Source organism: Parasteatoda tepidariorum, chromosome 6, assembly GCF_982258835.1.
Source record: "Parasteatoda tepidariorum strain Cologne lab strain chromosome 6, Ptep-v5.0, whole genome shotgun sequence".
Lineage (NCBI taxonomy): Eukaryota > Metazoa > Arthropoda > Arachnida > Araneae > Theridiidae > Parasteatoda > Parasteatoda tepidariorum.
In genome coordinates, this window is record NC_141760.1 from 5,614,230 (window position 1) to 5,630,931 (window position 16,702).

General features: G+C 30.8%; 1 protein-coding gene across 1 annotated transcript in view; it reads right to left on the reverse strand.

Moving 5' to 3' along the window:
• The window catches only part of LOC107438313 (5-hydroxytryptamine receptor 1), a 112,210-nt gene extending 95,836 nt beyond the window's left edge, over nucleotides 1-16,374 (reverse strand). The window contains exon 1 of the mRNA XM_016050573.4: nucleotides 16,165-16,374. Within this exon, the coding sequence (XP_015906059.1) occupies nucleotides 16,165-16,279 (115 nt within the window). The 5' untranslated portion in view covers nucleotides 16,280-16,374. The remainder of the gene's footprint in view (nucleotides 1-16,164) is intronic.
• Nucleotides 16,375-16,702: the final 328 nt, after the last annotated feature.

Here is a 16,702-nt window from a genome sequence, read left to right on the forward strand (position 1 = left end):
GCTAAAGCTGTCCCTCTTGAAGTATTGAACAGTGGTTAAATGAAACGTAACCAAATTTACTTTAAGAATGCAGTGAAAATGATGTTTTCAATATTGATGAAATGGGTTTATTTTTTAAATGTCTTCCAAATAAGACTATGATGTTTAAGGATGAAAACTGCTCAGGGGGTAAAATGAGCAAGGAACGTTTGACTGTCCTAGTTGGAGGAAATGCGTCTGGGACAGAGAAACTGCCCTTACTTGCTATCGGAAAAAACCGAAATCCCCGATGTTTGAAGAATGTAAAAACGTATCCTTTGGATTACAAGTCTAACAAAAAGTTTTGGATGACGTAGGCTTTATTTGAAGACTATGTAAGAAAATTGGATCGGAAATTCTTCGCTAAAAAAAAGAAAGTTATACTTTTTATGAATAAATGCACAGCATAAAGTGATCTACCTAATTTGAAAGTATTAAACTTGCAGTTTCTCCCGTCAAACACAACAGCAAAGTTGCAGCCGATGGACAAGGGTATCATAAAGTGCTTCAAGCAGTCTTATCGTAAATGGCTTGCCAGAAAAATGATCTTAAATATTGTAAGCAATTAAAAGATTTGTAATTAATAAGCATTAATTAAATAATCCGACAATATTTTGAAAGTCCAAAACCGAAACTAACGGTAAGTCGAACTTCCGATATGTCGAAGTTTTTCGTCAGTCCTATCAGATTCGAGTTATCGCGAATTAACTGTATTTGGTGATATGGACCACACGTCCTACCGCGTAATGTTCATTATTGAACTCAGCGAATATTTTATAAGTGAGTATTGAGTATAGTAAAGTGCGGGGTGCTCTCTGCTTTCGCTTACAGCACTGCGTTTCAGTAGGTAAGGCTTAATTTAGCCTAATAAGATTTATTTGAGCTCTGAGGCTCTTCTTCAAATTTCTTACATCCAAAGCAGAAGGTCGAAAAACTACATAATATAGAATATATAATACTTCAATATTTAAATGTGGGCAATAAACTATTTTTTTGTTCAAATAGAACTATAAGTTAGAAATTATCACTGATGCTTGCTCTCTCATTGTAAATTTAAAACAATGACTAACACTTAACCAATCAGAAAATTTATGATTCAATATTTGAAAAAAACTGTATTAACATTATCCACTGCAAGTTTTAAAAAATTTATTTGAACTTGGGTGAATGAATTAAAGGTACGATTAGTTAACGGTTGAAAATTTGAGCAAGACATGGGGAGAGTGTTGAACTAATATTAGGAATTGAATAACTTAAACAATAATTGTACTTTGGAATTGAATTCAAATTCAACAGAAGAAACGAAAATTTCACCTAGCATAAATAACTCTGAAGAGTAAGAACTAGGTTCAAGAGATAATTCTAAACCAGTTAAAGAGCCCGAAATTCTCTGATTTCGGATTTAAATAAATAAAGAAATTGAACATAAACAAGTAAAATTGTTATTTGTTTCAAAACCTTTAATCAATGAATAAGACACTAACGATGACTATTAGACAAAGCATAAATAAGCCATGAATTAAAAATATTCATAAAGTTTATATTCAAACACACATATTCAAAAAGGGTGGAAACTAAAATTAATTCTAGCATAAATTCTACTCCGTCCAGTTCTACTGCTTACTCACTAAATTCTTCTTTCAACCCCCAAGTTGGCAAGTCATTGATTTAAAAACTAATTTCAAGAAGAGATAATTGCCCTTGTCTCACTTACTCAATTATTAGCCTCATTTCGCTGGCGATAATACGTTGGCGACAGTTGAAATTATCTCCGAAAGGTGTATTAACTAAATAAAGCTTCAGCTCCTACAAAATGTGCAAAGACTTATCGCAGTCATTTAACTCTATTGATTACAGTTTCGAATATCGCTGAGTATCTCTCATTAGAATAATTTATAATTTCAATTAACGCCAAAATATAAATGAAGTAACGAGACATTTTAACACTTAGCACGGTTAGTGTACAATCCAATTAAAAAAATACTGGACTATAAATATCAACTTAAATGTATTGGATTTAAATAATAAAGTGATTTTAGATTAAGAAAATCTATTTTTACACTAAAATAAATTTTTTGTACTGGCAAAACATGAGAAAAAAATATTATTTTAGATTATTGATTACAATAAAATCTTCAGTACAGATACAGATAGAATACAGGTACGGATTATAAGATAGATCAGATTTCAGATAATAGATTATAAGTGCTATAAGAGATCGAATTAAAAAAGTTTTTTTTAAGTATATATTAATGCTTTATTTATGGAAAATCAGTGAGTAAGAATGAAAAAGAGAATATAAATTTATTTTTTGTCTGACCCGAAAAGGAAGGAAAAGTAGGGCACATCACTTGGGAATGACGTGGGGGACTTTTGGTGACGATAGGAATATATTTTACAAGTGTAAACCCTGTGTTTCAGATTCGATAAAAATAATAATAATTATTTTTCAGTTCACTTGAAAAGTATAGCTTCTAAATGTTTCATTGTAATTTTTTTCTTTGTTTTCTGTCAGTTTGTATAGGTCGGAAAATTGTCGAAACAGTTAACACTGGTTTCATCACATGGGCGTCAATATATAAATATATACTTTATTTACAAATCTATATATGGGTCATTCTCACAAAAGCAGTCATTTTCATGTCCCCAGTATGTTTTATGTTTGTTTTACAGCTTACGAATTCAGGGAAACTGTCCTTCGGAATGCAAGCTAACAAAAGAATAAAAATAAAATTATAATTTTTTATTTTTTAATTATTTTAGGCAATTAAAATATACCAATATGTCATTCTCTCACTTGTCCCCACTGCTGATTTAAAAAAAGAAAAAAATTGTTTCTGAAATAAAAAAATTTTTTTTACAAACTCGTGTATTTTATTTCAGAATACTGAAATATAGAATTCAGAAAATCAATTTTATATTTAATTTCTGATAAAAATATTAACACAGCACTATTTTAAACTTTGTCCCCAGTGTTTCGCGTCATTCCCTCACAACAATGTTCTTATCACCTGCAATCTTCTTAGAATAAAAATATTTTAATAAAAACTTCAGAAGTTAACAACTGGCATCATAAAACAAAATTGCAGTATGTTTCCATCTTCAACTTAAAGAAGCTTTGCTGTGAAATAAATTTGAATGAATCAAACCAGGTAAAATTTTTTACATTTGTCATTCCCTCATGTCATTTTTTAGAGTAAAATAAAATACAACTTCATCCAGAAAGTGGATAATTATATGTTGCTTTCTTGTATGAATATAATTGTATGTGACTGACTTCAGAAATTAATTAGGCCTAACTGTTATTTTTAAATTTTATTGAATTCGTCATTCCCTCACTAGTGTATAAAGTGAGAGAATGACGCTGAAGTGAGGGAATGATTCAAGATGAGTATATTATCAAATTTTTTTTGTTCAAAATGGTATCTCCTTTTTTTTAGAGAAAGAACATCCAAAACCATTGGAAAATATTTGTAAATAAACAGAAAAAAATATGTATCTTCTTATTATAGTTAAAACCTAATGCCTGGGAAATAGTTTTACTAAATTTAATGATATAACATGAAAGGCCCAATTAAACTTTTCATTCCATAGTTTTAAGAATCATATTGCTTCAAAAATTAAAGTGAGCAAAAAGTAGGACATAAGGCCTCATAATTTTATGTAATTTAATTTTGTCAACAAAGTTTTTTTACAACAATTTATATAAAAAATTTTACAACTGAATGACTGTTCATATAGAAATGGCAGGTATTCGTCTCATACAACAGCGCCCCCTATAGTTCGTTGCGATCGCGGATTGTGAAAACTGTTTAATAAAAATAAAGGCAAAAGCAAATTCCATTCAAATTGCACGTTTTCAGTAATTACTTATATTTAGTATGCAATTTTAGGTTAGCACAATTAAATATAGTTTTTGAAGGTTTCATTGCTAACAGTTGTCATTTGAAAGCTATTAGATTGTTTATAATTGGGTATAATATAGCCTACGTCACAGGTTGTGTTGTTCCTACTAAATTTAACCCATGAACGGCATTTTCTGCGAGCCTAACTTCAAGTCACAAATAAACAAACGAAGTGTTCGATCATTTAAATAGCTGCTCGCCAAATTTTATTGCATTATAAAGAAAAGTTATTGAAACTAAATACAACTAAATAAACAACAACAACTAAAACAAATAACAGCAACTACTAATAACAATAACTAAATAAACAACAACTAAATTCCATTCGTTTAGCATTGCGTCATATGTTGTTCCTACTAAATCGAAGTAGTTGTGTTTTTTTCATATTATACCCAATTACAAAGTTTTCGAATTCACATTCATTTTATTTATTTTATTTAAAAAATAGATTTTTGTTTTAAATTTTATCATTTTTATATTCCTTATTTAATTTATTTCATTTTTATTGCTTTTTTATTATTTAAAATAAATAAGTGAATTTTTGATTTAGAAAATTTGCGACCACTGTCAACTTTTACATTTCTTTTTATCCGAGAGAGAATATTTGCAAAAATATGCAGCCTAAACGAATCGCTCTTAGTCGATCAACATCTCAAGCACGCAAAAAGAGAACTACCAGTGTTTCAGAAGCATCGGAGAAACAGGAAAAAAGACTTGAACTACTAATCGAGAACACAATGATTTAGCCCGTTCCTTAGAAAAGTCTGAGCGATAGGAAAGAAGACTGCTAACAAATCAACTACGCACTACTCAAGCCCGTTCGTCGGAAACATCAGAAGCAACGGGAAGCAAGAAAGAAATCCGATCGAGAACGCACTACTCAAGTCTGCTCATCGGAAACATCAGAGCAACGGGAAGTAAGAATGGAAGTCAATCAAGAACGCACCTCGCTATTCAGACGTTGCCATTACTCTGATTTGAATCTCAGTGCATTTCACCATGATCCGACAGCCAACTATAGTCTTCACCCAAGCGTCATCATCGGAAAAATGGATCAATTATGTATGTTTTGTCGTGCTCTCAAATTTAAGAATGAAACAGCTGGAATTTGCTGTTCTGGAGGCAAAGGGAAACTACCAGATTTAACTTCGCCAGCCGAGTCATTGTTATCGGGTCAAGCAAATCACTAGAAACTTTTCTTGGCGAATAAATGTCGGTACATTCGTATTTCCAAATGACTTCATTCGGTGCTACAAGTATAGGTGCGCATATGTCAGCCAGGGTTATTTATTACATTCACATGCAATCCTGCTTGACCTGAAATGAAAGAGCTTTTGTAACCTAGGCAAACATCATCGGATCTTCGTGATATTACCGCACTTGAGTTAAAACAAATATTAAGCTCTATACTTGGTTTCATTGCGAAGTCTCATGTTTTTGGAGAGACACGGTGTTTGATGTATTCTATTGAATGGCAAAAAAGAGGATTGCCCCATGATTTGGCTTATTGAAAAATGCCAAATTGGTCAGCTCATATCAGCAAAAATACCTGACGTCGCCATTGATCCGGACTTATTTCAGATCATCATCCAAAATACGTTTCATGGTCCGTGTGCATCACCATACATGTCTGTAAAAAATGCACTAACGATATCCTAGAGAATTAACTGCTGAGACTATCACTGGTTTCTTCACCATTAAACAAAATTCTCATTTCAAATCATAATCGCAAATCTCATTTACACCCTTAAATACAAAATTAAAATTCAAACTGAAAACGCTGCAGTGGACGCAGTGTACAGCCAGTATTTTATAAAAACAGTTGAAGTTCATTATTTTACAATTTTTATACTTTTCCATTTAGCACATTAATTGAAATTGTAATGAATTGTAGGATGTATTGATAATAAGCATTTTTTTTTTACATCCTATTTCTAATTTTTATGTATGATTATTGTAGAATCCTAATTACATTTTGCTAAAAATGTATAAAAATATGTTGTGGGTTATTTTAATAACTTATTTCAGCAAAAATTAATAGGTTACAAAAGAAAATACAATCTTTCATTTACAATTATTCCCTGAAAATGTTTGAAATTTATTCTTTAACACTTTTTTTTCCACTTTGCTCATCAATCTAAAGTGTAATGAATTACAGAATTAAAGCATCAATTGTAGACAGAAAGTTTAAAACATAATTCGAGTTAGTAGAAAAAATAATTTTGCAATAATCTCTCCAACCAATAAAAATTTAATGGTTCTTTTTCATTACATTTTGTTTGTCTTCATTCAAGGTTTTATTAGCATTTAATGCAAAAACTATTTTATTTTAAAATGTTAGTCAGTTATTATAATTTGACAAACCTAATTAGACAGATAAGGGATCAAAAATGTCAAAACTCGTTTCGAAACAAATTAGAGTTTCCTTAAAATCAACTTTTATTATCAAAAACTATTTTCATTTTCTCCTGTTATTTAACTTTAACAAATAGCTTCTTAAAACTATATTTGATTCTCAAATTTGAGAAAGAGTTTTCTCTCATCCTTTAGAAATTCTTCATTAATTTTAAAACGTTTAGTAGTTCATTTGATTTGCATTGTTCAATTTAATTCATTAAATCCTGTTCTCTTTTCAGCGGCTATTGAAAATAAGAAAGAATTTCCTTGTCAATATAATTTAAGATTTTGTAAGACATTTGAGATTACTTTTTCATTTTGGTTAACAAATCAGTTATCCTTTCATTTTATAAACCAAAAACGTTTTGATAAGAACTTAATTTTTGTATGACATAATACAAGTTTTATCACTCCAGCTAGTTCGAAGTATAGAGCCTGTCACTAAATGAATTTAATTGCAATGATAATAATCAAATAAAGTTCATGTTTGAACTCACAATTTATTTTTAAAAAAAATTCTTTTTTCATTGATTTGAAAGTGGACATTTTAAATGGATGTTAGTTGTGTTCAAACATCTATTTTTTTTAATGCGGTTTTAAGTTAAGTAAAATAATTGATAAGTATTATTATACCTGAAATATATTTATTAAAAAAGTCATTAATTAATAATTACATTAGAAATAAAAAAAAATAAAATCACATTTTTTATGGAACTGAAGAGTAACTCATTTTCAACCTTTGTCAATCAAATAGAAAAATAAGCAACATACCATCATGGGTCAAATGTGGTGGGATTTCAAACAACGATAGAAGTTATGCGTAAATCTCTCACCTTTTTTTCGTTTAAATGTGATTAACATTCAAAATTATTTAAACTTTTGAATCTGACTTGGAAACTATTTTTATTAATTACTAGCCGCCTAAGGCGGCCAGCTGTCCGCCACTCTAAAGGTTTTCACAAATAAAGTTTTTTTAAACATAGCAGGAAATCTGAAGATTAGTGGACAATTAAAGTGGTCTTGTCCTGCAATTTTGTCTTCATATCCTTGGGCCCTAGCACTGCTAGTAGAGACACGATCCTCTTCCAATCTTCTTTGACGTTTCTCTGATGTTTCTCGGGCCCTAGCATTGCTAATTGAGACACGATCCTCTTCCAATCTTCTTTGACGTTCCTTAGGTGTTTCTCGGGCCCTAGCATTGCTAGTTGAGACACGATCCTCTTCCAATCTTCTTTGACGTTTCTCTGATGTTTCTCGGGCCCTAGCATTGCTAATTGAGACACGATCCTCTTCCAATCTTCTTTGACGTTCCTTAGGTGTTTCTCGGGCCCTAGCACTGCTAGTTGAGACACGATTCTCTTCTAATCTTTGACGTTTCTCTGATACTTCTTGGGTTCTAGAATTGCTTGTCGAAATTCGGTCATGTTCCATCCGTCTTTCACGTTCCACAGATGTTTCTTGGGCCCTTCTTCTTTGAGAATCTCTTAATATCTTTTTCTTTGACAAAATACAAAGTTTTTTGGAAGGTGGTTCTGCCATGTCAGTAATCGGGTTTTTAAGAAGTCAACGAATACTTTAGAACAACAATTACTATGAAAGCAAATCATGAAACTTCAATATTAAAATCTAAGTGCTTACCTGCAAACTGAAACTTTTCTGAAAATAACTAATTACATTTAATAAAAACTGTTAAAATAAAGAATAAAAAAACCAAAGAGATCCAAGGTAAGTGTGATCGTTCCTTCAAAAATAATTAAATTCCTATTTTATATAGCTACAACGCTTAAGAAGAAAAAAACTAAAATGCTAAATACATGAAAAGAACACGGAAACGAATTAATTTTTTATGGTATCAATTTCTATTTCTATATAATTTTTATGGTATCAATTTCTATTTCTATATCGCTACAAAAATTATCGTCTTCGCTTAAGAAAAAAAAATAGAGCGTGGAAAGAAGAAAAAAAACTTATTATAACAATTATGCACAGCGACAAATAAATCAAAGCGAAGCGTTCTATTTACGTATCGAATATGTTGCCACATTTTTAATACAAAAGTTAAACTTTTATCCACTTAAACTAATGCGAACCTTACAATTAAATTATTAATTCCTTCGTATATTATTGGTTTAAGTTGTCGAAAATTAATATTTCAATTGTAAGGTTCGCATTAGCATACGTTTATAAGAGTGGAGAAAAGTATATGCTTTTTTTAAGGGTTTTCTGAATATGGCTCTTTGAAGAAGAAAAAGCATAGATTTTCTTACAAAATGACTGATAACTAAAAAACTAATCCAAATTTTTGAAAAAGAAAAGAAAATACTTCTTCATTATGTCAAAACACAATTATGTGCCGAGTTTCGTGCCTGGGCGAGGCTTCTGGGGCGATATATTGTGATTACAGACACACACACACACAGCCGCGTTTATTATTATGTATAGATTTTCATTTTAGTTTTGTATCTGTTATTTGATCTGTCCGAAAATAGCCGGAATTTTTATTTGTTGTGAAATTTATGAAATAAATTCAGCTCGTGTATGAAGGAGAATTGCCTACCAGCACGTGTCTGAGTTTGATCAAGGTCGAATTGTGGGCTTTCGGGATTGCGGTTTATCCTACCGAAGTATTGCTGCTCGCGTTGGTTGAGATGCCGTGACAGTTAGCAGAATATAGAATCGATGGGTTCATGACGATCATATGGAACGCCGTGCAGGATCTCAGCGGCCCCCCATCACTAACAGCCGAGAAGACAGACATGTTATAAACATGGACTTAAAGGATCGTACAGCTACGTCACGAACCCTGAGTCAACAAATGGGGTCATTTGCAAGACAACAAGTTCCTGTACGAACAGTTCGACGACGTTTGCAGCAGCATGGACAGTCAGCACAGCGACCATGGCTTTGGCTTCCCTTGACGATGCATCACAGGCAGGAGCGCCTCCAATGGTGTGATCAACGACGAACCTGGACGCATTAATGACATGGCGTCATCTTTACAGATGAATCCAGGTTCTCTATACAGCATCATGATCACCACATCGTGGAGAACGCCCATTAGCAGCTTGCATTCGACATACTGGCTCATCACCTGGAGTTATGATATGGGGTGCCAGTGGATACACTTCTCGATCACCTCTTGTTCGCATTGCCGGCACTTTGAACAGCTCTGATGTGTTAGGGCCTGTTGCTCTGCCTTATCTTCGAGGCCTCCATAACGCTACGTTTCAGCAGGACAATGCATGACAGCATGTTGCCCGCAATGTCCTGATCTACCTAGACACAGAACATGTTCGCCTGTTGCCCTGGCCAGCACGTTCTCCTGATTTTTCACCAACTTAAAACGCCTGGTTAAAGGTTACCGAACGGCAGGCACGCCACCACTTGTCAGTCACTACGGTCGATTAATTGTGGCATCATGTTGAAGCTGCATTGAATGCTGTACCCGTCCATGCTATCCAATCTCTGTTCGACTCGATGCCTTGGAGAATAACTGCCGTTATTGCTACCAGGGGAGGCTGCTCTGAGTACTGATTCCTCGGGATCTTTACATCCAAATATCCAGAAAATTTAATCACTTGTTCTTCCAACTGTAATGTATGTTCTCATTAAATATCATTATATTATTTGCATTCATTCTTGGTATAGCAATTTCAATGTTCAGCTCTATGTCGCTGTTGATATCGCCCAAGATATTCACGGCGATCCATTTTTTATAAAAGATATAAGTTTTTTAAAATAAACTCTATTCGATATATTTTGATAATTTGGAATGTAAATAGTTTCTTTAGAGAGTGTTGATTCGTGCTTCCAATAACTCTATCAGATTTATCAAGGCTATTAAATTATATTGGAATTCTAAAATAAATAACTGCTTTCTATCAAAACAAACATTCTATTATAAAACTTCAGAGCAACTCTCTTTTTACATTGCCACTCAAAATTATTAATAAACACTGGATAATAATGCGTTAACGACACTTTTATCTAATAACGTCATAAACAATCGTTTGCATAAAGTTTAGTTCATAATAATCATACATAATCGCTTGCATAAATAATCGTTCAGTCTTTTTATAGCTTTACGTAACAAGTGTGAGATTTGTTTTTGTTTTTTTCGGAATGGCGATGTTATAATTTTGCTATTGAGTTAATAAATCCTCTTTTTTCTAAGCATAATAGTAGAGTTATCTTAATTATTTGATTCGAAGTCTTCTGAGTTTTATTTGAGGTCAGTTTGCATTTTGTATTTTTTGACAGCATTATTAAAAATTATTACCTTTTCACATACATGCGTTCTCAATTTTGATTGGCTGTTTTGTGCGTTACTAACCAGAAGTCTTCTGTGATTGGCTATGTGTTATCATTCCACTCTCTTCTTATATATAAAGATATATATATACTGGGTTATGGTCGAAGCAGGAATCAGGGCAAGAAGATGCACTTTATTTAAACATATTTAAATATATGGGAGAACAAGAAACCAAATCATATAAAATCGAAGTTCTTTACTATAAATGCTGTGGAAAATCATGCATGCTTTTCCTGATGATCGCTTAACAAACATGCAAAAAGTGAATTATTATTTCTTTTAACTTGTTCAAAAAATAGGTCGTGAGATTTCTCCGGTTCTGTTACAGTAAAACCTTAAAACACAGTACAAGAGTTGAAAAAAAGTTAAATGATTACTGTTGAAAGTATTTTGTTCTTGAGATTACAAGTAATCCTGATTACCATAAATGAAAATCACAATTGTAATTATGAATATATGTAATCAGTACTGTTTGCATTCATACATCATTATAACAAGTTCAGTATTAGTTTTATTTCTGGTTACGATTGCAATTGCATATTAATATTACCTTTAATTAGGATTAAAATTATAAATATAAATTTTGGTTTGCTTGTTTTAAATAATCAATTAACTACAATCTATTGCACTTTAGTTTACTCTGCAGTGTATTGATGCTAGAAAAATTCATGTAGCTTTATACAGTTCGTATTTATAATTCTGATTACAATTTCTTAAAGAAATGAGTTGCAATATTTACGAGAAATTAGTAAGAGATGAATTTAAAACCATTCATTCTTCCGAATGTTGCCCCTCAGATAATCTCTATGTTGCTCCTCAGTATGCTTGAAATAAAATCGTCATTTTTTAGAATTATTATGCAGATTCCCATCTGACTTTAAAGCTAAAAGGAAGGTTAATTATTTCCCAAAAGGATTGCAACGACCGTAGTGTTTATAAATATTCTAAACAAATTTTGAAAAAATGGGCCAAAAATTCATGAACTCGATTGTTTGCAATAATTATTACATTCCCTTAGGCATCTAAATATTCTTAATTAGACTTGTAGTCAGGTCCTTGAGCAGGCCGTACTTTGACATGTACTTTAAGTATTAGTGATTGCATTCAGGGTAACTACTAAAGTGTGTTTATCGATATGACTCAATAAGTAATACACCGAAAATGATGACAGCAAACATGCATTGATCATGCAAAAAAATAAATAATATATCTTTGATTAATTGGCATTTATTACTCTTAATCACTATATATATATATATATATATATATATATATATATATATATATATATATATATATATATATATATATATATATATATATATATATATATATATATATATATATATATATATATATATATATATATATACATAACGATATTTAGCTCGCAATACTTTTCAAATTTTCAAAGTTTATTTCATTGATTGGTCAATATTTTAGTTACCCAACATAAAATGTATCAATACTCACAATAATATTGTATTCCGTAATTATCATTAAGTATAATATTCGTGTTATTATGTTCTTTAATATAAATTATCGATAATGATAGTGATATTATCTGAGGCGACTCTCATTTTTGGTGTTAATTATCTCTATAGTGTCGTATTTGAAGCATTCATGTGTATTATCAGTAATTAAATTACCTGTGTAAACCAGACTATGGCATCGTTTTTACGCGCTTCATTCTCCCTATATCCCATAAGTACCCAATTAAAGATTTTTATTTATCTTTTTTAAATTCAATAAGCCACAATAAAGAAGGAACGTTACAATGCAACACGCTACATTAAAGACGTCTCTAGAGTAACTGCATGACTGTTCATATAGAAATCGCAGGTAATCGTCTCATACAACAACGCCCCCTATAGATCGTTGCGATTGCGAATTGTCTAACGGAGTCAGACAAGATCCAATAGGTTGTTGACCCTCAAAAAGTCGATGACAAGAATTAAGATTTTTTATTTTCTCATAAGAGGAAAGCATTTGAGAAATTCAATTTTGACTTTTTTTTTATTAGTGCATTAATATCTGTAACAGGAATGCTTTATTTTGTAAATGAAATCCTCATTAATATTGTAAGATGAAATTTCTTTGTCAAAAACTCATATCCATATGTTTTTTTTTTAACTTATACAAAATTGTAAACGGAAATTTTTGCAGTATTATATTTTTTGAATATGAATTCATTTCGATTAACACTTTGATACTCGTATAAATGCATTTTTCGAAACTCCAAGGATGTGTGGGTCATTGCTCGGTATTCCTTACTCTGATGTTTTTCCGGATTATACATAAATAATAATGCTTTTCGTTCATTACCGGTAACAAAATCTGTTTGTCTATAACAATTCAACGATTCAATAAACTACCACGCCAAAATCATCCGGACACACAGAGATAAGGACTTAGAAAGTCTTGAAGCATATATTTATATCATGTTCTTTTGCATCACAAACACCATGTTTCTACAATTCCACATGTTTTAAATAGTTGACCATGGGAATAGGCGACCATCCAGTTTCCAGGCGACCATCAATGATGAAATGGGCGCTGGCGGTCAATTGAATTTGCGTTCGAATTCGTCCCAAAGTTCAAAATGAAGATAAAACAAATGAGAATTATAGACATATGAAGAAAAAAAGGGGGGGAATAATAATGAGAAAAAAATAACAAACAACTGATTTAAAAAAGAAATGATGAAATTTTTTTAAAAAAACCGGAAAATAAAAGATATAATCTTTTCATCAGCCCACACGATTATATATATATATATATATATATATATATATATATATATATATATATATATATATATATATATATATATATATATATATATATATCTTTCTTATTTTCCTCCACTGCGCAGTTTATGTTCGTTACGCTGTACTACTAAATTGATCCGTGCTGAGGCCTTCTCTCTTCTAGGATTATAATTTTGAGAATCAGAATTTCTGGTAAACCACCATGCATTACCACATGAACGGAAAAACTACCAAATGAATGATTTGAATACTGTATATAATTTGTTCTGCTTCGCCAGAATGATATATTTGAATCAGAATTGTCATTTTCATTCAGTACGATAATTTTACCAGTATCGTTTTTCCGTGTAATATCGAGCATTTGACACAAAAACTATATTGAATACTGACTGTTTAATTCATTCGATATTAAATATTTCAAATTGTTCATATTTAGTTCAAAGATAGCCAAACTTACTGAATCTTTAAGACTATTTACTAACAAGAAAACTTAATTTTCAATTTAAGTTTTTTTTTTTTTTAAAATTTCAGTTCCATTTTATATGAGGAAATATACTATTTGCCTAATAATTTCATAATCATAAATACACTAGTGGGCGACCTTTATGCTAAAATACAAACTAAAGGCAAACAACGTTAAAGAGCACAAAAAACTCTTTTTGTGCTCTTTAACGTTGTTTGCCTTTAGTTTGAATTCCATAATCAGCCTGTAAAGGTTTTTTTTATCTTCTTATTATTTTCAGTACATTGGCAAAATTTTTAATTTTAGTATTTTTAGTTTTCCGTAGACTTTGGAAGTCTTTACAAAAATATTGCCCACCTTAGATTTACATACATCCTCATGCAAGAGCAATAAGCATCATATAAAAACAATAAGTTTATGATAGCATGATGACGTATTAAATTTCTTTTGTTGTAAAATGAACATAACATTTCTAAACAATTTATACTTAATACTGATGCAATGCACTACAAAAGGAAATTGCGCTAAACACGTAAACAAACAACAGAAAATTCAATTCTGAACAGCAATCAAGTAAATAGTTGCTTGCTAAATTTTTAAAAAGAAGTCAATAAAGTTTAACAAAATTTAAAAAAAAAGGAAACAATGCTTTAAAAACAATTTTAATATTATCGATGATAATATATAATGCTTGAAATAAAAATTTCCAGGTTGGCGCATGATTACAAAAAAAAAGAAGAAATTTTTTTAGATGCATTAATGATTTCTATTAATGTTATGATCGTAACTGATAATTTTGTTGGTTATAAACATAGAGAAATTGTTCAGAAAATGAAAAATAAAATTAAAATTCAGTGCATATTTCAATAAAATTAAATTATTTGCCCACATCTCACCTTACCTATATGCAATCTTTAAATGCCAACTGAATTTAATATTTAAGCGAAAGTTTAGTTTCTCTATTGTTGAGTAAAAAATAAGTATGGAAACGATGAAATAGATACACAATACAAAAATGTATTTTTCTTCACAAAAATACTCTCTTCAACTACATGGTAAAATAATTCCAGTAAAACTATCGTACAGTACGGTAATTACATTTCTGGTAAAAAGAACATAATTATGTTTAATAAAATCCAAATATTTTATTCATTTGATATTTTTTCTGTTAGTATGTTAAAGGTTTACCGGAAGCTCTGATTTTCAAAATTATAGTTCTCATATTATCACAAATTTAGAAAAAATACAAAACATTATTTAATAATATGTTTTGTATATTTTGTATATTGTATGTGTCGTAAATTAAACCGAATAAATTGTTTTTATGCAATGCTCTTAAGTATTATGATAAAATTACCAAATTATATGAAATTTTCCAAATTTTATCACTTTTCATGAAACCATATTGTTAATTTTATCAAAATCATTCCCTAAGTACTTCGGAAAAATTATTCAGATTTTTATATTTTCCATAAAAGCAGAAGCGTGGTAAAATTTACCATATTTTGGTAATTTTAGCCGTACTTTTCTCAGTGCAGAGATAATTTTTACAAAAAGTATTCGTTATATATTTTTAAACAGTTTAAATTTATTGTAAGAAACATTCTTCTTTCAATTTTCCTAAATGCAATTCTTTATTTATAGGCCACACGAAGATGAATAAAAATAATTACCAAATGAAAAGAATAATTATAAAAAAGTTAAGATATAAGCTAAAAACCATTACGAAAATGAAAAAAAAATTATTTTATGCAGGAAATTTTATACAGTTAAACTCGTTTCCAGCTAAGCTTTGAAATGCAGTTATAATAAGACGCGTCTATTATACGAATTGGAAAATAGTAAGGGAAAAAAAATGAACGAAAATATACCATTTTGAGTTTCAGATTACATCTGAAATGCAAATTGTAGTTATGCAAAGTAGAAACATCCTTGCTCAGTAAAATTAATATGCTACTTACATTGCAAGAAAATCGATAATTTAAAATAAAATCTAAAGTTTTGCACAAAACAATAACGAAAATTCATAATTCTGCGCAAGTTGCAAACCATTTGCGAAAATTCTAGATGAACTTTAAGTTTGCACTCTGAATTTTTCTTGCAATTCCTAAATATCCTCAAAACAGACCTCATTTAATTTAAAAATTAAAGTTTTTGCTAAATAAACATTAAATAATTTTTATTATTTCAATTGCAAAATTAATATTGAATAGTCCTATTTAGCTCATTTATTGAATAAGCATTTTTAATATTTTTGAGGTAGAAAAATATTAAATTTTAGAACAGTTTAGTACTTACTAAGAGAAATTAGAAGAAGAACGGAAGTCCAGAACGGATAAGGCGGGTCGGCCGGCGAAAACCCCTCGGTCGCCCCCTCACCGGTAGCGACCGTATCGTTCCGGCGCCAGTCCATACCCCGCGCCACTGAACGCCCCCACTGCCGCTTCTTCCATAAAACTCTACGACACCTGCCCTTCGTCTGCCGGCGTCAGCGCCACCCCTGCGCCACTGTTAAAAGGATGACAAAACGTGCAAGTGCGAAAACAGCATGTTAGATTCGTTTTCTTTTCGAATTTTATTTTTGAGATCGCGACCCCCGTATAAATAGATTTTTCAGAACATTTTATTCTTGATGTCAGTCTTTTCTTGGAAGGGAAAATGGTTGGATTCCGGAAGTTCCGGGAAGCTCCGGATGGGATCACAGAAGCGTATAATAAGCTAATTTAACAACAGAAATTCCAAAAATCTGGGTTATATAGTCAGAGACAATATCTAAAGGGTATTTCACTTTTATTGATGATGAGCTTTAGTTTTGAAAAACATTGACAAGCGATGA